Genomic DNA, 25,064 nt, shown 5'->3' on the forward strand with positions numbered 1-25,064 from the left:
GGTCAGCCAGCATAGAGCAGTTTGCTAGATCTGACCTATGGTAGCAATTTTCTCCTGTGAGAGCCATCCTTGTTTAATTTTGACACATTACAAATAACTCTGTAAGCTAGCTAATAGTAACCTTCTCTTCACCTCCCGTAACCTGTAGTAAGATACATAAACAGTCATCACAATCCAATGCAAAACCGATAGTGTGAAAGTCACTGAGAAAGAAATATTGCAGTGGCTAGCTGTGACGCTACTATGATTCATATTTCTGATCTCAGTCCAGCTACTAGTGGGCAGGTGTCCACACCACAACACTGACGCAACTGGCACACTCTGTCCCACCTTTGCTGAAAGCCTGTACTAAAAATAAAGAAATAAATGAAAACACAGTTTGGCTTGTTGTCATGAATGAACTAACTCTAGTACAGAAGGAGTGTTATCTACAGGTTAGAGTAAAGGCATTCCTTTGTAGTATGGAGAAGTTTGTGGTGCTTTGCTGCTCTAATCATGTCTATGTAGGTAATGGTCTTCCAATTACAGGGTTGCCAGTCTGGTTTGCATGTTCTTGTGGTTGCCTTTGGATAGTGGGAGGAAAGATTTCTATTATTGTTGTTTTATCCCTGGTAAGTCGTTGTACTGTGATGTGTAAGATATCTTTCCCTTTCATTCCAGTCATGAACTCTTTTATAGTAAGGATGCTGTCTGTGGAGGGTTCTTTATTTTGCACTGTAATGGATATCTCAGGGAGAAAGATTGCTTGAATTTATTGTTCTGTATTAAATCACCGCATGTATTAACTTCTGTAACTGCTTTTGTTTTGTTTCTTAATCACTGCAATAATAATAAAAACGATTTCTGCTTTCCCAGCACCTAAACATTTTATTTCCCACCCACTTTTATTTACAATGAGTCTGTTAAGATATCTCAGGTGTAGAAAGATAAGCCTATATGGAAGTGTTTGCCTAATCCTGGTATTATTGTGAGTATATTCAATTTAGAGCTACATTGAACAGATCATTTGAAATGCTCTTTTTGGGTAGATACTGGCTTTTAATGTAATGTGTACCTTTTAGATGATGATGCACCTGAAAACTCCTTCCCTTTGGCATTTCCAGAACTAGATCAGCAGCTGCAGGTAATTTTATTTTATTTTATTTTTTGGACTGCAGTTCTACTTCATATTGACTAGATTTGTTTTGTTAAAAGGCTTTGGATGTTACACTAAGATGAAAGTTTTCAGTGGTGCTTCTCTAACCTATTAATGTTTAATAAGGCTGTGTAAATTTCTATAGCAGAAAACATTGTCTTTTTAAGATCTGCGGAAAAAGTGATTTGATGTTTTTAATCCAATTGCAGGGAAACTACTATTTGAATAATCTCACCTACTCTTATTTTTTTTACAATTCCTTTGCAAAACACAGTATGTACTACTGCACTGCAGTGAAGGGAGTTCTTGTGGTTTTGATGGGAGCAGGAATGAGCCAGGTATTACACTCTTACGCCTACAGGCTGTGCTAAGGTTGGTATGATCAGCTCTCTCTGAAGCATCCCAAGAGAATGCAAAGGTAGCAGTGCCATCCTATCTCTAATCTCGGGTAACAAAGGCCGGTCATCAAGACTGGCTTCTCAAAATTACTCTAGTTCATGCTGCACAGCTGGCAACCCTAGCGTGCTGCCCTAGCAGAGGCCTGCAGACAGTACTGGAGAATGGAGGTGAAGCCTTTTGTGACCACTCTGACTTGTGATGGCAGTGTAGCACAGCAGAGCCCTGATACGCTGGGTGATCCGGCGGCAAGTTGATGGCAAGTCCATGGTTGTCCAGGCACAGAGCCAGTTCTGTATCCAGGGATTATTTCCCTTTCCTCTGTGGCGGTTCTGGAGTGTTTGTTGGCCTTTGTAAGCTACTTCAGATCATCTGTTTCCCAGGAGCATTTAGACTTCCTCTGATATTTCAATATGAAGGCAGTTGTTTCCTGAGTGTAAACTGAGAAAGGCATTAGCGGCCGTGGTGTCCAATGATGTCATCCTTCCTGTCCCCATCAGCAAGTGAGACAGCTCTGGAGGGCTGCTGACTTAATGGGCTTCACTTTCTCTCCTGCTGTTCTCATCAAAAGGATGGCTGAGGAGGGAATGGAGGATGGCAGAGACTCCACTTGCTCTGTCCCTGTAATCCTGAGAACAGAGGCAGGATCCATAGGCATAGCTAGGAAGGATTAAAGCAATTAATAGCAACTTAAGATCAGGGCTGAAAAGAGCAGGGCAATATGCTGGCCTGTTTATTCCACTGCTCTTCCAGTGCAGCAGATAGGACTGATGTTTTCTTCCCTCAGAAGGATTCCATTTGAGAAAAGCAATATTGTTTTGTGGCAGAAGCACTGAAGTGAATGAATGTCAGTAACCTGCTGTCTTTTACCAACTCTGTCAGTGACACACTGTGATCTGGGAGAAGTTGCCTCATCCCTCTGTTGATCTGTAAAATGAGGTTAATATTTTTTACCTTTCTTTTTAAAGAGCATTGAGACCAGTGAGTAAAGACTGTTCTAAAAGAGCGAAGTATGATTATCATTACTGTTGGTGCATAAAAACAAGATTGCTAGTGTTAGATGTAGGTACTTTACAGGCCGGGTGATGATTTTTTGTTAAGACTTATGACCCATTTCTGGAACATATAATGTGCTCTAAGCTTGTAATTTTGTGATAGATTGAAATTTCTCCTCTGGAAGCATTCAAATCTGTTGGATAAATAATAGGCCTTCAGTAAAAGTTTTCTAAGTAAGCACTAGAGCAGCTGCACAAAGTACACCCTCTTGGCCTGTTAAGTACCTAACATTTACTTTTTTTTCAAGAGAACCTTCCTTTACTTTTATCATCTCAGGATGACAACAAATTCAAAGAAGCAATCAAAGGCTTTGATTCAGGTAATGCTCTTCTTATTATCCTTCCAAAACTTCTTGGTGATATTGAGGTAGTTCAAAGGATAACTTATGTGGATTATCTGACTCAAACTCTTGAAAGTATAAAGTCAGTGGTGCTGCTTCATCCTTTAGCTTTTCAAGCTCACGTGCATATTTATATTTAGACGTCTTTATGCTCAACTAGGGACAGTTAAGTCAGCATGGGGCTCTCAGCTTGTGTAGAGGTAACAGTGCATTTAGCTGTAACAAGGAATACTTGAATTTCCTTGCTTTCATCAATCTGGATCACGGCTTAAAGTTACACGGCTTATAGTTACACATTTAATGTAACTATATTGTGTTTAAACTGCTTTAAAGCTTTGAACTAATTGTAACTCTAATAAAGTTATAATTTAACTAGTTACAATTTCTTCTTAATTACAATTTTAAATTACTGTAATCCAAATTAGTAAGGGTGTGTTGGCCCTGTATGGTATGTGGTTGCAATTTATGTTAATGTATCCATACCGGCTTTGAAACAGGTAGCTCCCATATTTCAGAAGCAAGCTACAACAACATGGATTTCACCAGGACCTGCAGAAGTATTGAATGGTGGTGCTCCTTGTCATTCCATCCAAGCTTTTCTGTATCCCAGAGTTAGCTAGTATAAAGCAGCATGAGGTGTCATGTAAGCAAACCCTCTAATCAACTGCGGCATAGCAGCCTGAAACACTTGAATTTGTAAGAATGGTGGTAAATATTTCCATAATAAAAACATCACATCTACAGCCAGACACAAGATTTTCATCACCATGACATAAATACAGTCAAAAGCATCAGTGTTTTATTTAAAGAAACAAACTAAAAATGCAAGGTAGATGTCTAAAGAGTCACTTAAAAGAAATCAAATCAGGTAACAACTAACTTTTTACATTTGAAAAATAGCAAGATTTTGAAACCTGTAAAAGAAGAGCCGAAGTTAGCTGATCTTCAGGTTGGATTTTGAAAGCAGTTTGAAAGATATGTACGTTCACTAAGCCACTTGGAGAATCAGTGCCTTAGTATTTTATGCATGCAGGCAGCAGACCACAGCCTGAGTACCAAGCAATTTGCACCTCTGTTTTGGGCTTCAAGCCCTTGTCCTTCTATGTTAGGCCCTGGCAGACAACTTGGCTGTTTGAGCAGAATTACCTTGTGTTCCCAGTTTTCCTCCCACAATCCTACCATACCTCCTCTCCGGGCACTGGTGTCCGATGGCAAGGCAAAGTTCAGTGCAGCCGCCCCCTGGCAGGGTTATAGAGCCTGCTGTCCAAGCACCAGTGCCAGCTTTGCAGAGGTAGAGGTAGGATTGGCTGGAGAAAAGGTATTTCTAGGAGGCTAACTGCAAATACTTAATGCTCTATAAGCACTCTTACTAGAGGACAAACCTAGCTGAAAGTCAGAGCTGCTTTCTGAAGAATAACAGTGATCTGCCTAGTGTTCCTAGGTACGTTCAGACCTAAAATGTTGTCTTGTCCAACTACCTTTTTGAGTGTTACATTTTCCACTAATAGGAAAAAGTTCCACGGAGTAATTTGTAAGAAAAATCTCTAACATGAAAGTTTTGTTCTTGTTTTTTTTTTAAGCCTTAAAATAAGTATTGTGTATGTACTGTATAGACACCTACCTTTCCTTTATAGTTTGTTTCTTTAAATAAGATACTGATGCTTTTGAATGTATTTATGGCATGATCAACCAGACACAAAAGCCCTGTCAATGAAAACAGAGGAGTTCAATCTACATACAGAAAAAGTCTGGTCTCTTTTCAACCTTTATTACTTATATATAAAATACATAAAATAAATAAAACGAGGTTGCTGAGATGCTCAAATGAAACAAAGCTTGTATTAATAAGTTCTTAATTTTTGTTTCTTTTATTTGCAGTATTGCAATTTATTATATTTCCACTGAAGAGCAACAGTTTGCCTATGTGGGCTTCAGTGTCATGTTCACCCCCATGCTTATGCAAGCAATGTAGTGGTAGTGAAGTGAGGATAGGCTCCTACATTTGTCAGTTTGCCATTGGGAAAAGCTAACCTTTACCTAGTGTCAAAGTTGGACCAGGCCTTGGAAGGTGCTTCCTTGATTAGCTGCATAGTGGTGGTGGCCTCTGACAGGCATTCTGCTAGTAGTTATTGTCTATATTTAGATACATACATCAGCATCTAAGACCTTGTTGTTTAAGTCACTGAATATAGATGAAGGTGCCTAGCGTTAAGTACCCCCATCTAAGCCCTGTATGCTATCTGTCCTGCTCCAACATTTCCTGTGATTTGCTCAGTTCTCCAAGAAAGTCTTTACCCCAGCTAGGAGTATGGGATAGGAAAGAACACGTCACGTACAGGCACACAGGGTGCTCTGTAATTCTTTATCCTCTTTTCATGAAATCATGAGCTTGAGAGAGGCATTTATATTGTGTTTTATATTATGAATCTCCTGAAATTGATGGAGTTGGATGACTGTAAAATTGATGCAGCGACTCCAACCGTTTATAATAGCTTGTTAAGTCAAGGGAAGTTTTTCATGCTTTAGTGGGAAACGTCTATACAAAAGAAACAATGAAAATATTACAAAAGGGACAGTTTTTATGTGACACGGGCATTTAGCAGAAGCTTCATTTACTCTGCAACTTGAACAGTGCAACTATTGCTTCTGGTGACTGACAAGACCGTTGGTAGACACATACAAATTATTTTACAAAGTTAAAAAAATATCCAATGTTGTTAAAAAGTATGGTCAGTATTAAATTTCAGGAGATTTCCTAGAGTACCTTGGTACTCTATAATTAGATTTGACTGCCTATGAACTTGCTAAGTCTCCCGTAATGCTGCTGTGATAACTACGATCTTAGATTATGTAAGACAGATATTGACAAAGTCAGGCATCATACTGAGGTGGGAAAAGGATGGAAAATCTCTCAGGCAAGGAGAGTAAAACTCTCAGCAATGTGCAGCTATCACTTTTGCTTGGTATAATGTAGTTCCTTCCATCATGGAAGAGTGTACAGGCCATGTAATGAGCATGGACCACATGGAAAACAGTGTCAGTGGAGTTTCTGTTTTTCCAGAATGTTTTAGCTGGGTTTGGTTTACCAAATCCACAAAAAGTGGTCAACTATTCTACACATGGGCTAGAGATTGTCTTCTAGATGAGTCCATGTGCTCAGCTAGCAAAAATGCAGGGCACATTTTTTTCTTTAAACTTTGAACTTTTCAGAAACAGGTTTTGATTTTTTTTTTTTTCAAAGTGCCTAGAACCAAAAAGTAAAAGCAAACAAAAATAAATAAACTCTTCAAAAGTTTTTTCAGCGCTGGGGTGACACTATTGACTACACAAAAGTTACTGTTGGCTGTGAATTTCTGTGGATGTGGAATGCTAATATTCATATGGCATGGCAAAATATACTTTGTCAAGTGAGTAAAGCAAGAAAAAAAAACAACAGTAAAATGAAAATTGTCTTTTTGTGATCCCCAGCAAAGACTGTAATTAGAACAGCTCCTTCAACCTGTCCTAAACAAGCAGAAATCTCTTTCTACATGAACAAGCTCTTTCTTCATGAACTGCCTCTGCATACCATCTTTCAACATCTTTCATATCTGGATTTGAAATTAAAATCTAAATAGACAGTGCAGATGTCCTGTACAGATGTACATACATACGTGAAGTAACAGAATAGCCTATAACAGGATCTCTTAGTGTATACTTGCTGGAGTCTGTAGAAAGCTTGTCAAGGTCACAGTGAGTTGTTTCACAAAATACTAGGAAAATACTAGGACCTTGTTGAAAGCTAGGGATAGCAGGATAGACACTAGGTTCATTAAAAGCTATGGCTTTTATATTAGACTTGTGAACAGGATCAGAGATGCTGCGTGCGCATTTTTTTTGCCAGTGGAGGAAAATGAGGGTGGATGACACTGAAGCCTGAAATAAGCAGGATTAAAAGTAGCAACTGCTACCATTAAATATATCTTTCTTTGGCAGGGTCTTTTTTTGCTTATATAGCAGGTATGCTTTTATATGTATTAATCACAGATGGACAAGATACTTCATGAAGTAACCAGCTCAGGCTGTACAAAGGAGAAATTATAGTATGGCTTCGGATTCTGAATGAAAGAAAATACATACTGTAAACTGAACTTTATTAAGGCCTATTGTGATTGGTCGCCTATGGAAACTAGTGAACTCTTACCGAAAAAGAGCACATAGACTTCATGGATGTGCTTTCTACTGGGAATTGCAGTGCCTCTCTGCTGCAGGCGAGTTACCAGAAGACTGCTGTCAGGGTAGTGACTGAAATGGTTCATGTGGCTTCTCACAGGTGTCCAAAAAAAGGCCTGCCAGGTGGAACGGGCAGCAAAGGAAGACTGCTGGGATAAAATAAGAAAAGGAAGCTTAATTTGGGAGGGATTAGAGGAATGCAGTTTGGCTGCTTGAGGGCCCTCTATAAGTACATCACAGGGGAAAAGCAGCCCAGATAGGCAGCCAACATTTGAATGAAAGCTAGTGCTGGCATGATAAAAAAAAAAAATAAAAAAATATGTAAACTCCCACAAAACTGAATTGGAAAGGACATAAATAAATAAATAAATAAATGATCTAATCCTTTGTGGGGCTCTGGGCCAGTCTTCTACCTGGGGCAGGGGACTTCAGTATTTCTAAGAACATGACAAGCCCGTGGATTACAGAATTTGCTCCTGATATCAGGGAGCTGGATTCACTGATTTTGTAGGCTCTTCCCAGTCCAGTTTAGATGAGTATGGGCTAGTCCAGTAACTACTACTGTGCTGTTATTGTTTTCTGTGGCAGTGTGTCAACACTGTAAATATCTGCTAATTTGGAGTTACTGAAGTACAAGTAAGCTTTGCCTCCTTCTGCATTTTTTTTTCAGGAGTTTGCCCTGCCATCTTCTGAAAATGCTTCTCTTGATGGGAACAGACACATTATTAATTCTCTGTACTCTTGCTTATGTCAAAAAAATATGCTTTTAGACATGGCTAAAATAATTTCCACATGCTTATGGGTTGGCTTACATTTTCTGGTGCAGAGCAAAAAAATGGCTAGACTGTTGGACCTCCCCATGTCTCCTGTGATTATAGTAGAGCTGTTTGTTAAATAATGAATGCATAAGCCTGTGTTTCATGTACTACTGGCCAGAAATTACTCATACAAACTCTTGGCACTATCTCCGAAACCATTCTTAGAAATGTCAGTTTTACAAAGTGCAAACCAAAATATCCAGATGACAAAAACATAATCAAATGTACATTTTTACAGTAATTTTTATGTTCTGGCTTAACTTTTATGCATTAAATAGGTAGCTTTTCACAATTAAAAAAGTTTTTGATTTAGTGCTTAATAGCATCCATCAAGATTGAAATAGAATAGTATAAGTGGAATACTAATAAACTGATGGTTTATTTTGTTGTCAGTTTATTTTGAGTGATAAAATATCAATATAAGAAAAAATGATGCTGAAGAGAAAACAATGGTAGGAAGGGGTTTGAAAGTCAGCAACTGGTTCTAAGTGGGAATTAGATACTAAGTCTCAGCATGACTAGATAATTTTTAGCTCTCTAAATATATCTTTTGAGTGGGAAGCTGGAATATAGAAGCTGAATGCTGCTTTAATTTTTAAACTGGTTTCAACCAGCTAGATTTGCGGAAACTAAGTTGGAAGCAAAAGCAAGTTTTTTTTATAGAAATATCAGTGTTTGGGGACTTTCCCCCTGGGAACTGTTTAAAATTGTTTTATTATGATGCACTTGTTGTTTGCTGATCTCTGGTAGATACCAGAGATGCTACTTTGGCTCACCCTTGCATTCTTGGATTAGAGCACTGAGACTTCTATATTCTGTCTTGTTAAATTTGTGCTTATTATTTAGGTGACTATATGAATGGTGCTATTGCTCATCCACATCGAAATGCAATTAAAAGCCCAGATTCATCAAGTAATGGACTGCACTTTCCCTGGGGTCCCAAATTCTCTGAGCTCAGAACTGTGTCATGAAACAATTCTGCTACAGCATTTTTTACATTTTTAACATGGAAAAGGAGTATCCGTTTTAAAATTTCAATGAGGAACTGCATACCATCTACAAATACTTGCAGAGGTCCATACATTAGTCACATCTATGTGCTAGTGTACATCTGAAGCCAGCTTACCCTGCCCCTAGGATAAAAACATTTTTAATCTTTGTCTGTGAATATGCTAGATAAAATCTAAATTTCCAGTGCAGCTAAAACAAAAGATTAGAAGATCATAAATAGGAAATGTCTGAAGACTTGTGCTTTTATTTTTCTAACAATGCAATCGAAGGAATATTATGCTACAAATAAGAGTCAAAGTAGGAAAACAAGCAATAAAAATCTACTTACATTGTGAAAAGCAATTGTATTTCTTTAACTGGACAGTAAAGGAACTATTTTAAGTGCTTCCTTTTGCTTCAAACAGGTGGCTGAAGCATGCTATTTGGAGTTCATTTACAGTCAATTGATTCATGGCTAATAACTTAAAAATACTACACTTCCTGTAAGTGTTATGGTCAAAATGTGACAGTCAAGCCTGAGGCCCAAATTAAGTTGTATACTTTTTAAGGAAGAAAAAGCATTGACATTTAACCACACTGTATTTTCAAGATTTTAGTTGAAAATCATATGAGGAGTCCCAGGTTAGAGTGGTTTTATTTGCCATACTTATTAACTCCAGTGTGCAGTGGGGAAAAAGAAAAAAAAAAAAAAGTATAATAATGTAGGTATTCAGGTTAGGAGGCTTTTACCATCACTGTGTCTTTTTAATCTGTATTTCTTCTTTATTTTTTCTTTTTAAATGCTGTTACCTTCTACTCTCAATCTCACATGCACCTCTCATGGAAATTCAAAACATTTTGCAAATATAACTGGTATTACTCTCATAACATTTCTACCAAGTATATCCCCTTCTTCTACATGAAGTAGTGATGCAGAGAAACTGGATGCAATCTTGAGCAAACTACTTAGAGACTGAAGCATTACTGGGTTACAAAACACTGTGAAATCTTGGCTTCACCAGAGTGAGCAGTGAAACTCCTATGGAGTCCAGCATAATCAGACCTGGTGTCTCAATTCATGGTCCTGTCCATTTTAGTGATAAGCTGGAGGAAGCCTTGAATCTGTGAGTGAGAGTATTTAGTTAATAGCTTTCCATATATTTTCTCCTAAAGTTGCAGAATGGGAGAACACTAAAATTACCCTTCTGTTCAGTGCTGTAGTCTCTGCAGTGAAAACATGCTCATGTATTTTGCAGGTATGAACAATGCGTCGACTTTAGCATTCCTATATCTCTATAGCTGAAAAAAGGGGAGGTAAGGGAGAAATCTTTCTTTGAACAATCTTTAGTGATACTTTGCAAAGTTGTAAAGGAAAGTTCTGAAAATCATAACAAGATTTGAAGGCTTATGCATGTTCTTATGCAGAAAAGTGTTTTTTTCCCTTCTGTGAAAGGCCATCACTAGGGGTATTTTAAACACTGCAGCTAGGGCCAAAAACTTTTTCTCAAAGTACTCTCACAGGGATGAAAATAAGGGTTGTATCTTCCAAAATAAAAAAAAAACTGTGTTTATTTTGAATATTTAATTCAAAAGCAGTATACATATATATGTATTTTTTTTTCTTCCTCTGTTCATAAAGCCTCTGCCTCCTTGTCATGACTCTACAGAATCTATGCAGGTGTACAAACAGCACTGCAAAATAGCAGAAGAGTACCATGAGGTGAAGAAAGAAATTGCTTTACTGGAAGAAAGAAAGTGAGTAACTTCCACAAAGTATTTACTGCTGTATATTCTCCTTGTAAAATGCTGTTCTAAGCATGCGGGTTTTAGATAATATTTTGTGACCTTATTCCTCTGCCCAGCAGTCACTGTACAGCACAACAGTTAGGGCCTTGGTCCTTAGGATCAACTGGGAACACAGAGGACACAGAGCTGTCATAGCTCTGGGCCCTCAGTTTTACAGATGTCTCTTAAAACCTTCACTGACAGTATTAGGACTCTTTATCACATAACAGTATGGTTCATCTGGTACAAGTCCCCTTTAGAGTTTTAGGGATTTTTTTTTTTCAGTGTAACTTTATATGTTTTATTGAAAAGCTTAATGAATCCTCAGTTTGGTGTAGGTAACTTGACAATATTAGTAAACTTTTTCTATGCATCATTGTTATGTACACTCACATTTTAGTTGTTCATATCCAAAGTGCCTAAGCTGGACGTAGGCTTTTATATATACATATATATATATATATATATATAATATATATATATATTTTTTAAATTTTTATCTATTATCTATATTCACATCCCTGTCATTTTCACATGACTATTTAATGGCAAAGTGCTTTCTGTGATTATTTCCACAAGAAACCTGACAAAGGAATTTTGAGAGAGGAAAGAAGGTGAGCAGTGAAAGCTTCTACCAGACAACCAACCCCAAGCAATAACAGTTACTGCTAAATTTCTCCTGCAAATGCTTTTTTATTTTTATATTCACATTGAGGGTGACTTCAAGAAGTGTTGCATTACTCAGTAAGAATTACCTCAGTGTGGATCTCGGAGGCTTCTTGGGAAAACAAAGACACAATCATTCTTCCAAATGCCGCATGAAGTTTCTGTGATTGGTGTAGCGTATGGTGAAAGAAGGAATATAGCTCGTAACTATGTATGGAAGAGAAACAATCTATGGAAGAGAGACACTCAGACACTATTTGAATGCATTTTTATATATCTATACAATTTGTGGTACTAGCCGAATTAGAAATATTTTGCTTCTTCAGAACAGCACATACATGCAAAAAATTGTTTATCTGAACTCAAAAACTATCCTAACTTCTAAGACCAGAAGTCAGCCTTTCAGCAGTGTCATTCTGGATGAATTAAGGGGCTTCAAGCTGGCATTTTCCTTCGTTCCACCAGTGAATGTCAACAGTAGAATAATGTGAGGCAGTTTCCACTATTTCTACTTTTGCTAAACCTGTTTTGTGGACAGAAGATTTAATTCCCCAGTAAATATGTTAATGCAACAGCAGCTGAATAAGGCAACAAATAGAATTCTATTATTGTCCTTTGTTACGTGCCTCCTGGTTACATATTTGTGGCTTAGATGTTCATGTGCTGTGTAGCTGTGAAGTGCTTAGACATGAAAGGTGTCAGTTCAGCACCTTTCATGACCTCCCAGATCCTTTAATCAGAAGAAGTAATCCTACAAGCACTAGAATTGAAGATGCTTAATTTCCTACAGATTGGTGCATTGTGATTATTTGATTTTGAGGTTTAAAAAGCTGCAACTGCCAACGGAAGCTTATTTTTCCAGGGAATTATTTATGAAGTCCCTCCCTTCAGGTAGATTCTCTATTGTGTAGTGTTTTGGAGGAGGGCTCATCATACTGCCTTCCTCCTTTGGGTTGTCTGTCTTTTCTGTAGCATTAGGGGGTAGGGGAGTTTGTTTGTTTGTTTGTTTGTTTGTTTTAAACCTTCCAGAAACTGGGACTTCTTTGTCCTGTAAAATTTGGTTGAAATCAGAAAGTGGATTAGAAATTTACTAGGACATATGGACCTCTACACACATGTAAGCATATATGACCTAAATAAATTTATCTTGATTTTTGTATAAAACTAGGTAGAAAGGAGGTACAAGTGTGGAGGTGTAGAAGTAAGCAAAACATAAATGAGGTTTTTGGTCTAGCAATCATTTATTTATATCTAAAAACATTATCAACAGTAACAGTTTGAAAGTTAAAGGAAGTTTATAGGATAGCATATGCTGAATTAAAGAGGCGAAGAGTAGATCATGACATCTGGGGTGACACACATATTGACTATTCCTCTCAAGAAAAATGATTCGTCTTTTCTATAAGAAATGTGGTGTGGTGCACAGCTTTTAGACTCAAAAGCAGTTATAATCCAACTGAAAATATGGAGTTGTCTGCAGCTTTCAGAAATTTGAGCAGATTAGGAACTGTTACAGGTGTCTTGATCTTCTACATCTGAATTTAACTGTATGGAAATGCAGATTCACAATTGTCTAATACATCTGCTCTCTGTTACTATTGTCCATTTCTTTTAAATATTAATTTGATAAAATGGACAGAAGTAGAGTTTTATGCTTTTTAATGTGAACAAGTAATTTGTGCAGTGTTCTTTGACTTACATTTTTACTGAAGACAACAAGACACTAGCCCTGCCAGTGTTTTGAACTTCACCATAAGTCAACTCACCTGTGAAAGTCCAATGTCAAGTCCTACCTGGCAGTGGTACACAGAATACTGAAGATGATGATTATCAGGAACAAAGCAGAAAATGGACTAAAAATTGACTAAAAATGGAGAAAAATTTGGTAGCTAGGAGAAAGAAATTATTTTAAGTTAACCTGAAATAAATATCTATAGAAGTATTGCACATATTTAGTGAAACAAACAAGAGAAAATACATTATTATTTTTTTCCAACCTGCAAAGTTCAATTTAACCTTGTATATATGAAATAATACACACAGGTGTATTTCTAAAGGAGGTGTATTTAAGAACTAGAAAGGTGAATAACATTGTTTTAAAATAGTCAAAAAATATTTACTCTTTTTAAACTTTTCAAAGGTTTTCAGTTCTTAGTTCTTCTTGTCTCACACTGTGGTGTGTGAATGATGTATGGCTGGAGTATGGAAAATCAGTGGTGTGAAATCACAGAGCTTGCTTTTCTTCAGAGCAAGAACAGAGCCCCTTTATTTGCCCCTTTCTGTTGTGTGCAATGCAGCTTGCAAGAGAGTGTACTAGGTTGACTGGGAGGGAAGATAACTATTTTACATGGAAATAGGAAACGTAAAAGAGCAGGGGAGGTTGTATGTTCATAAAAGGGAGACTCATGGGGCAAAGCAAATGAGAAGGGAAAAAAGTTAGGAAAAAGACAAATAAAAGGAAGCAAGAAATTGAAGGAATTTAAGAGAACATCGTGTAGATTTTTATTTATTTATTTTTTGCTAATATAAATCATCATAACTCTGGTTGCAGTCTTCACTCAAACTCTTCCCAGTTATGCCATTTATGCCAGCAATATGTATTAGAAGGGACAAAATCACTCTGGAATGGGAGACATGATCGAAAAGAAAGAAAAGGGTGTGGGAGCGAGAACACACTACATTTAGGTCACAGAATGTTATTTAATTTATGTTCCAGAAACACACATGTATTTCCATAACAGATGTTTTTGGGTATCTAAGTTTGGGTGAAAGGGATGGGATGGCTGGTTATTTTGAGCACTTGTTATATTGCTATTACTAGATAATGACCCTGGATTATGTAGTTAAATATTAGAGTTGCCATGGTTGCTAGCTATATCTTATATTCTTAGCTCTGGCTGGTTTTCTCTTTTTCCTCCCCCAGACAATTCTAATATAACTCTCCAGAAAATATCACTAGACCACCACCTGGTTTAGGATTGCTCTTTTTCTTTGCAATGGAGATGATTGCTTTTCCTTCCTTCTCATGTGTTGCAGTAGACATGCAGTGGAGATGTCCACTTAATTTTGTGGGATATGCTTTAGAATGCTCTCATGACTCAAGGAGTTTTTCTAAGGTCTCAAGCCCAAGGTTCCTCCAGGCACACTTTCTGGAGAGTACCTACACTGTTGAGACAAGTAGTCTTCAGGCTTGCAGGTACTGCAGAAAAAGATTGGTCTAAGACATAAAGGCAACCTTTTATCTGACTAATTTTTCCATTCTAGACCTGATTTTTCATCAACTCAAACACATACAAAATACCTGTTAACTCGCCAAATCAGTAGAAATGTCTTCTCAAATACAAAGAGAAACCTCATCATGCCCTGCTGTAGTAATGAGTACTTACATACCTTTATGTGCTGGCAGCATCTGAGGAATGGTTTTATTTACATTAAAATAGGCTATCTCCATTTTAAGAAATTAGTTACCAGACTTTGAACACACAAGGGCAGTCTCCTCAGTCAGCAGTTACCTGACGGGAATCTCCTGATTCCTCCTGACATGAAAGTCAAATACGGGAAGAGTAAATGACCTTATGTCCACCAGAACACAGACACGTCAGCTAGGAAGAAGTGTGTAGTACCACAGGTTCATAATCATGAATATGTTGCTCACAACCAGGTGAAGACAAAGGCAGCTCTTTGCACTGTGGAAGCTGTTTGCCTTGAGTCCAGTTCATCTCCAAATAGAGTTATCTGGAATTCTGGAATTAAGTATATTTGTCTTACCTGACACTTTTCTTTGTATTTATTTTTTTGTTGCTGTTTTTTTTTTTTCTTTTTTTTTTTCTTTTTTTTTTTTTTCTTTTTTTTCTCGTGGTCTGGTCTGGCTTGTGGTTTATTCGTTTTTGATGCAAATCACACTGGTCTTCCCTTCTCACCCCAGCCCCTCCCACAAAAAGAACACTTAAAGTGCACGTTACAGATTGTCTCACAGCTTCAAGTACCCCAGCACCATTTTAGAAAATACCTTATCAATGCTGTTAATATTTAAACACAGGGTAACCATTAACAGCAAGCACAGATTACACAATGCTAGATCTATTTATTAGGCATCCATAACAAAGACTAGATGGTGCAAGAGTTTAGTATGATGTTCTTTAACCTCTGAGAGCTAAGTTCAAATCCTGGATTAGATCAGAAGCAAATGTTAGTTACTGTCCTCATCCTTTTGTGAGCTTCGTAAACCACACCATTCATAACATTTAGCAATTCCCTGGTACTCTAATTTTAGATCTCTGTGGCAGGCTGGCAGTATTTGCCTGAAACATCACCCTACCCTGTAAACAGGTGTTGATCCTGATGGGAAGGGAATAAGTAGGTTCTGCTGACTCAGAACAGGGCAATTTTACTACCTCAGTGCAAGGAAACTGCATTCTGGGAGGGAGGTCCTAGAGAGTGGACTGCAGAAATGAGGATACTTTGATCTTAGCTCTTGTTTGCTTTCTTTAACAGCAAAACTTAATCCCAGGAAGAAATAAGAAAAAAAAAGAAGCCACCTGCACTGCTTTAGGTTTATTAGAGGGCAGCATGAAAACCATGCTTGCACATAGCCTCATCTTATCAAATCAGGAATGACATTCATTACTAGAGCTGTCTGAGTTTGCACGCTGTCTGCCTGGCTCAAGTCCAAGTAGAGTAGACAGTACCTTTCTCCCACAAGTACTAAAATTCCTCATGGCGAAGGTTTACCTGCTCTTAAGATGCTGATTGCTTATTAGTGTGTTCACTGCACCTCCCGTTAAGAACTTTGTAAAGTGTAAGAAAAGTAAGAATTATTACAAATAAATGTGTTTGGAAGACTTAGTCAACAGCCTGTAGTTTGGAAAAGTTTCGTATCATCCATCCATCCATCCAACATTGTACCAGTAGAACAATTGCAGAGAAATACTGCTGAAGCTCTCTTTTGGTCCTAAGAGACAAAAACCATCTAGACGAAGCCCAAAGGGCTGAACTTGATTGAGGCTGTTAGACTAGTAAAATCTCACTGTCCTTAAACATGTTTCTTACTCTCTAAAGCGTACTTGCAATTAGTCCTTTGTGGTTGATAGTCACATTAATAGGAGCTGGAATATCACATTTTCTAGCATGATTAGTTCATCTTGGCCAATATGAAAACTCTTTGATCTAGCATGGTCTAAGCAAAGAGAAATGAATCTGGCTTGCTGCTTTAAAAAAAATAATAAAGCTGTATTGTGCCAAATGTTAACAGAATTCTGCTGAAGAAAAATAGACCCTTAACATTTTTTCTTGCAGAGCTAATCAGATATATTTTATATCTGGTGAAAACAAACAGAAGAGACTTTGCTACAGTATAGCTGATGTGCATTACACCAGTGACATAAAACAAAGCTAACATTTAGCTACAGGAGGTCTTCGATATACTACAACTTTCGGATGATTTAAATTGCTGTAATGGCTGCTAACTGTTCCCTATTTCTTTTTTATATGAGAAGCACAGCTGGAAGAAATGAGTGTGCCAGGGGTCTTTTGTGACTCCTTGAACTGCAGTAACTGTGACTGCAGTCAGCTAAGCCATGGGTAAACTTTGCTATCTCTGAAAACTGAAGATTAGACTAATCTTAAAAAAAGGCCAGATAGGAGAACTCTTATTTCAAAACCCAGGTGCTTTAAGTTACGCTGCTGGAAGTGGTAATTTTACAGGTACATGTAATGCGAGTGCTCAATTTGAAGTATTATCCTTTTGGGAGTACTCTGACCTGCGGAGACAGAATTCCTTTTCTGTAAGAATTTCCTGTATGAAAGCACTGGTCCAGCTTGCCAGGGGGCTCCTGCAAAGAGTGCAGGAACAAGCTACCCACTTTGAAGGCATTACATCTTCCCACAGATGATCTACCAGCATTATTTTGACATGACTGAGAAGTAAAGTCACAGGGCTACAAACAGTTAAAAGATTAACTAATCTCCAAGATAGAATGATCAAACGAGCTAAGAACCCTTTAGAAGAGGCTTCCTGTAGCAGGGGTGAAGAAATGATTTGACTCAAAGGGAAATAAAGCAGAGACCAGGCTAGTCTGCTGGGTAACTAAGTGGAGAGCGATTAGATACCCCATGAGTTACTCATGCATTCAGTGTGTTTTGTTTTAAGGCCTCTTTTATCTCAGCTCCTGCTGAGGGAATTTCAGCTGATACTCTACAGGGGGCTCCGGCTCCTGGCCAGCCCTGGGAACACAGGGCACTGGGGGACTCGCTCCAGGAAGAAGCAACAGCTTGAATCCTCAAGTGTCTGCTCTTAAAAAGACCAGGAGGGGTCAGGTTTGCAGTTGGATGACTGTACCGCAGCAGAAGGACTAAGAGCTGAGAATAAAAACATTATGGACACAATATGTAGAATTTGGGTTCATGTGCCTAGCATTTACCAGAATATATATTTTTTTCTTTGTAGAAAAGAAAACAAAACCAGTCATACTTCACAGAACATAATCATAAAGCTGAACAGCTGAACAACAAAAACAAAAACCCTTGCTCACTTTCAAATATATTCAGTATTAAGAGAAAAAAAAAAAAAAGTTATTCTTCTTCTGCAAGCAAAATTCTAGTGTATGGTCCGAAGGGAAGCTGATTTTCTTCAGTAAGATGCAGGGCCAGCTCTGACTGAAGTTAGAGATACTGACTTGTAGACCATCTGCATTTTGCAGGTTTGGTCACTGAATAACAGACCTGTGAGATTTTGGCAGGTTCATACTTTGAAGGAAGAAGGATGGCTCTAACAGATTAGGTTTCTAGGCCTATTTCACAACAGCTCAGGTAATACTGTATCAACAGCCTGTAGCCCAGCTTTAACCTGACACATGACAATACGTGTTTGCTCACTGTCATTTTTAATCTTTGCGGCTGGTTTGCTTGTTTGTTTGTTCTTGTCAGAAAGGAGCTGATTGCCAGGCTGGAACAAGTGGAAAAAGAAAGCATGGATGCTGCTCAGCTGGCGAAGGAGTACGCGGAACTGACGGAGGAGAACCGAACGCTGAAGCTGGCCCAGACGCAGTGCGTAGAGCAGCTGGAAAAGCTCAGAATACAGTACCAAAAGAGACAGGGATCCTCGTAACTCACAACTGGCTTATGTGAGGCAGTTAATACAGGATTGGCCCTGTGCTGGAAGGAGATTTTAAAATAAAGGTCTGTTTAATATGTTATAATACTTCACTACAGATACAGAGTATGTAGAAGTCTATATTTGATTTAATGCTTGCCAGCCAGTAGCTTAATATAATGGATATTTCATCCATTATATAATGGATATTTTATTTCAAGTAACATAATTGAAGTTAATCTATCCCCATTATATGTTCTGGTAGATCAGGTTTCTTTTCTAAACATATTTCTTCCAATTTAAGAAGATATGGACACACTAGAAAATGATATAAATAGTCTCTGTGTTGGGAATTTGGACCATACTAAGGCATACAGCAGGGACAATGTTAATATATGGAATACATGTATGTTAATTTTAGTTTGGTGAAGATTTTTTTAATTATTTTCCTCATGCCTAAAGTGTTTGGAAGTTATCTTAAAATGGATCTCCTTGTGGGTAAAAACTATACTTTATTATCCCTTGTCAGCTTTACAGTGTTGTATAAAATCTGAGGAATTGCACATTAAAATTGAAGTAACCCAATTACTATTTATGAAGTGAGTGTACTGCCAATAATCATTTGCAAGTTATGAAATTGAAAGGAAACAGATGAGATCAGGCTTTCCTTCCTCAGGCATAAAATAGCCTGAGAGTCTTTTTATTGTGTTTTTTGCTATGAGAGAAATGAAAAATTAGTGTATGACTGCTACCGTCATAGCATTAACTGAGAATATGTCACTAAAAGTACCATGAGGGTATTTTGTTCTTATTTCCTGGTTATATTTTGAAACGTAAGTGGCTGTAAGTAGGGACAGGAGTTTGGTGATATACAAATAACCTGGAATTAAAATGTTTGTTTTACTTGCTCTATTTATCCCCATATTTCCCTAAATCAATTGAAATTCTTTGTTATACTTCCATTTCTATTCATACAGTATTTTTTTCATTAAAAGCATACATAGAAAAGCCATTTTATGTTCTGAATGTTCTTAAACTGCCCTGTATTTTTCATTCTGCTTGACAGATACATCTTCGTGTGGTTGGAATTCAATACAAACTTGATTTCTCGTTAGTATTAAAAGGTCTTAGTAATGGAAAGCTACACACTTAAGATTTCCGCCATAACTTTAGTTTCAGTTATTACCACTAATGCCTTATAAAAAATGGGATTTCAGGTTAATCCAAACAACTCCTTTGGTGCCAACTTGCTCCCCCAGTTACTCTGGCAGCAGAGGAGACCAAAGAGCGCAACACTGCCTCTTCGCTCCTCTGTGCCCACTCCCTGCGGTGTTCCCCTAGTTTGGGCCTAGTCTGCACTCTGTCTTGTGAGAGCTAGAGAGAGGGGAAAAACAACAACACCATAATGTATAAAAACACTTGGGATGTCAAGCCTGGGAATGCTGGAAAAGCCTTGCTGATGGCAAGCATACCTTGTGTGGACTTCAGAGTTTTGCTTTGAGCACAGCAGGCTGCGGGGTCTGGGATGTAGTCTTCTTGGCTGGATTTATGTGTTTTGAACAACAGGATAATCATTGTCAAAATTATTTAGTGGATTTAGTCACAGATTTCTCTATCTAGCTTTGAAAATGTCAGCTGGTCTGCATAGTGATTTCAGGGAATTCAGTGAAAACTGCACATACAATTATTTCATTAACAAACTGGCTTTGTATGCAGATGGATCAGGCAGCAGAAGGAAGTCATCAGGAAACATTTTTACAGGTGCACAGACACCAAATCTGTGTCATGGTCCAGTTACCAACATGGGTAAATATTGAACTCTTGAAACATCCCAAACTAAACTAATTCAAAGATCTGTATTTAAACTGGATGATGGCTATTTGCAATCAATTTTTCCTCCTACTTTTAGCTATGGCTCAAGTAAAAAATAAATGTTTTGTATCAGTATATTTGCATGCCCGCTTGGGTGCTCATATGCCAGATAGTAGTGACCCAGAGAAACTTACCACATTTTACCACATTTAGGTAAAACTAAAATAAAAGTACCAAGAATGGAAAATCGAAATATCCTATGAAAAAATAATAAAGAAAAATGAAAATTGCAGGGAAAATGTTATTTAAAGAGAAGAGAGTATAAAACTAGAATTTTCCAAAAATATTCATAGACAAATAAATTAAAGTGCAGAACAGTCAACATAATCCAGAAGATCTTTCAAATATTGCTAGGTGTTATAATGAGTAGAACCGCCTCCTGAGAAGTTACTGCTCTGTTTAGCATTCACATCTTGATTTTATTTTTTATCAAGAGCATAATAAAGATATATATTTTCATATTCAATACATCCCCAATTTTGACATGATGAATTTTTCTCAAGATACTACTTTGAACTCTGTAGCTTTGCTGACCTAATAGCTAAAAGTTAGTTGTTTTTTTTTTTAAAGGAAAACTTTTGTTGTCATATTATACTGTATTTTCCAAAAGATAATATGATTTGTGTCCTTCTGTTATTTAAGGAGAGACCTTAGATTACTCTGCTAACTAGGTTCTTTGTAAGTATAGCACTGTAAAAAAGCATTATATACTGTTGTTTCAGAGATGTGTTTATGTCATGTTTCACCCAGGATTGTAGAAGCCACTTTCAGCTTTTGGGTTCAGCTGCCAATGAAACCTTCAGTTTTGTAACATCTGACTGCAGCATGGGACAACTGCAGTCGTGGTCAAACAAACCAGCAGAGCATCTGAAGCTTGTGCTCATGATTCACCCATGGCCAGAATGCAGGGAAAGCCAGTGAAAGGCTCAGATGGCAGCAGGAGTTTCTAAATGGCTAAAGCTATACAGATGCAGTCTGTTACACAGAGAAAGTGCATTTCTTGCTGTTATTCAGGTTAGCAAAAGTAAACGTGCCACTACAATGGCAAATGCATTTGCTTCAGACCACTTAAGAAAACAGTGAAGTAAATGAGTTTAAAAAAACAAGACCTGTGCTATCTATTTCCTATTATTACTAAGTAACTTCCTTCCATCATAACAAATGCTGAACAAGCTTAATTTAAGTATTCCAGTTAGCAAGGATATGACTCATGCAGCCTTGAAACAGCCAAATTCTAGGGTAATTGTACATTTGAAAAGTCTGGAAGATAAGAACCTGCAGGTTTGAGTTTGGCAGCTTGACTTTTTTATTTTTTTATTTTTTTCTAACACTTCCCCTTCCACAGTTATCTCTGCTCCAGCTGTTTTTGTGAATTAATCATCTTTGGAAATGTGTCACATTCCTCGCCCCAAAGGCTTTATTGCCACCTAGGTTTTTGTGAGCATGACACATGGCTCCTTTTTCCCTACCTAACATTCTTTGCTTGCTCAGCGCTCAGGATGGCAGCACACAGATGTCAGCGGTGCTGTCATTTTGGCAGCACCACGTTGTGCACTGATAGAAGAGGACTGCGGTGAAAGGAAGTTTGCTTCAGGCAGAGACATAGCAGCAGGACCACTGTCCCTGGCCAGCAGGTTTATCAGGAAAACTGGCAGAACCCATTATAGCACGGCTTTCTTCTCCCAAGCACATACTTCTACATGTGCACACCCACAGCCCTGAGGGTCTTCTCCCTCCTGTTACAGCATCCTTCACATATATACACAGAGAAGAGGGGAGAAGATGCCAAATCAAGCTCTGATTTCCCAAATCAGTGAGCATTATTACCTGCTGTGATGTATGCAGAAGTTGTGTTTCCAATACTTAAAGTGCTCTGTGATGCACCACAGTGCATCTAAGGTGCTCTAAATACTCCAGACTGTGATACCTTGTGTATCTCTGAACAGGCCCCATTAATGCACATTTTATGTTTTTATCTGAGTGTGCCTCAGTTCCAGCTGAAAGAAGGAGGTGGGTGGGCAAATAAGGAAAATTAATTTATCTTACCACGGCACAATGTAGGAAAAGTAATGTGGGAGACTCACAGATAATACACTGATGAACATCCTTGGAAAATACATGATGAAACTATTGACTGTCTTCTTGACAATCTACCTTGCTTGAACCAGTATCAGCCACCTACAGGTTCTTCAGTGTTCTTCACAAAGAGTGCTATGCATTAGTCATAGCTGTATGCATGAAAGATGGCAATCATTCACACAATACCTCAGCCCAGGCTTTCTAGACTGCACAGTCCAGTGGTTCAAACTGTAGAAAGCACAAGATTTAGCATGAGTCACTCAGCATTTCTACACGTTGATCACCAGTTCCCCCTTCTAAACCTCAGTTCCTTTAATTCCCCCATACTCTTTACCCCTTCCTGAGCAAGCAGCATCAGTCTGGAGCTCAGATCCGGTTGACTGGTGGTCTCATGACGTGGTCTGATGATTGCTGCATCCTTCATACGGTTTCCAAAAGTTACAACCATACAATGTTTTGTGGCTTGGTGCTGGTACACAACAGCAAGATCCTTTGCCAGCTTGTAGGTGCTGGCTGTGAGATATGTTTTCTTTCTCTGAACTACTTAGTAACATATGAGAAGAGTTGCTCCATGGATTTAATTATTTGTCTGAATTTTATATTAAATTTTAATACAGAAATTAGGGAAATGAAATGAGGATGTGTGTGCTGATGTAACAAACGTGTGGCGAGGGGCGAGGCTATCTTTTGGGTGCTCAGGATTAGTACAGGGATATGAGAACTGCAAGTGACAGAAAGGAACTAGTTACAGCTGAGAAGAGGAACTGGTGAGTGAGTTGTACGCCTTAACTGCTTTCTTGCTTGCTTTTTATGGCTGGCATCAGTGGGATGTACAGACTGTTATCCTTAGCTCAAAATTAAAAAGCTTTTGTTTGGACGTTTCCCAAGGCTTTTCTACACAAACATTTTATACTGCAATATTTACTTCATTTAGGGTTATGTTTTTGTCTAATATGCCTAGTACCAGTGGAGCTACCTGTGGTATAGATGCTTATAGCACTGTAGGTGGTTCTCATATAGAAAGAGGAATAACCATTATATGGCTCTGTTCTTCTAGTACAGATGAATCCATGCCGAGGGCTGTATTTGCATTAAAAATACTCAAATTATAGCCTTGATAAATAGTTTATGTGTTGTAAAGACTACACTGAAGCTAGAGCACTTTGGCACTGAAATAAATGCATCCCCACTAATTGGCCTTTACTGCTTTCATTGCACAAGCTGAGTTTGTTGCTTTTATTAACTAGATCCGCAGTTACCCACATGAAGGGGCAGTGATGTGATGTTCTGTGATGAAAAACCTCCCACTTCTGTCTTGTGACTGCTCCAAAAGCATATGGCACATCCCGGTGCGCAACCCAGGCTGCCCTGTGCCTACAGACTTCCTCCGCAGCCCTGTGATTACTTCAGTCCCTCCTGCTTCTTCCTTTGACTCGTGCTTGTCGCTCTCCCCTGCACTGCCTGAGCAGCTTAAATAAGTCAACCACACTCAGAATTGCTAAGAGTAGCCAGAAGCAAAGACATAATTTAAAAACACCACCTGCTAAATACCTTAACCACCTCTCAGTCAGACCCTTCTGTATCCATGTCACTACAGAAAATACTAAGCAATATTTCCCAAGTGCCATGGGAGACTGGCACATTCAAACATACTCATAAATACAGTTCTAAATGTTTGGCATGTTTGGGGAGCTCAGCCCCTTGTTGAGTGTTTAGTCAGAAAAGAAGTCCTAATGAAATAATACCTAATTTCAAAATTACCTGCATTGAAAGAGAATGTGAATGCTAATTTTGAAATAATTTCCAAAAAAGGAGGATTCTTTCAAGGAAAAAAATACCTACATAAAAGTTCCCAGCTAAACTAACTTACATCCAGGTATGCACTAAAATGTGCTAAAAATGTGCCTAAATCTATTTATGACCCTTTGAAAAGCTCTCATAAGTCCGTGGAAGATGCTCTTACATCTGACTGTTTGAGCTCCCTCTGGTGGGTAACGTGAGATCTACCACTACCACTGCAAGGCAGATACAGATGCCTCAGTAAATACTTTCAGTATACAATCACATTTATCCAAGTAGAGTTTTTGTTGCTTAAGTGGTTCTGGCTACTCATTCTTTACTTCATCTGGTATAGGACAGTTTACCAATTTCTCACCATCTGATCGTATCTGTGTGAAAATACCAAAAGGGTGATATCCAATGTTTTTAACATACTAGAAATACTTGCACAAGGGAGTAGTTTCCAGCAAAGCATTGGACAACAGCTAACATGAACACCTGAGCTGAGTGAGTTCTGGCACCCTTGAGAAGCTAAAAGAGTTCATCACACTTCCATGTCATACAGAAATATCTTTATGTGTCCAAAGTAATTCCGTTGACTTCAGCTGGATTTACATTGATCAATGTTGATTCCTGCCTGGAAATCTGGCCTAAATAGCTTTACTTTACAAAGCTCTACCCAGTACTAACTGATTGTGGACTATTTATGTTAAAATTATTTATATAACAGCAAAAAAAAAAACTAAGAATCAAATATATTTTAAATAAGAGTACAGAACAGCTCAGAATTGTTTTTCTATTTATTGGTAAAGTTTAAGAGGCCTTAAATCTCTTACAGCATGGTTT

General features: G+C 38.1%; 1 protein-coding gene across 2 annotated transcripts in view; it reads left to right on the forward strand.

Annotated features, from left to right (window-relative positions):
- MAP3K7CL (MAP3K7 C-terminal like) overlaps positions 1-19,500 on the forward strand; it is a 30,690-nt gene extending 11,190 nt beyond the window's left edge. For both annotated transcript variants that reach the window (XM_084306080.1, XM_084306079.1), the window contains 3 exons: positions 1,062-1,123; positions 10,587-10,702; positions 18,323-19,500. In XM_084306080.1, the coding sequence (XP_084162206.1) occupies positions 1,062-1,123; positions 10,587-10,702; positions 18,323-18,503 (359 nt within the window). In that variant the 3' untranslated portion in view covers positions 18,504-19,500. The remainder of the gene's footprint in view (positions 1-1,061; positions 1,124-10,586; positions 10,703-18,322) is intronic.
- Positions 19,501-25,064: the final 5,564 nt, after the last annotated feature.

Source organism: Netta rufina, assembly GCF_964035555.1.
Source record: "Netta rufina genome assembly, chromosome: 1".
NCBI classification, from domain to species: domain Eukaryota; kingdom Metazoa; phylum Chordata; class Aves; order Anseriformes; family Anatidae; genus Netta; species Netta rufina.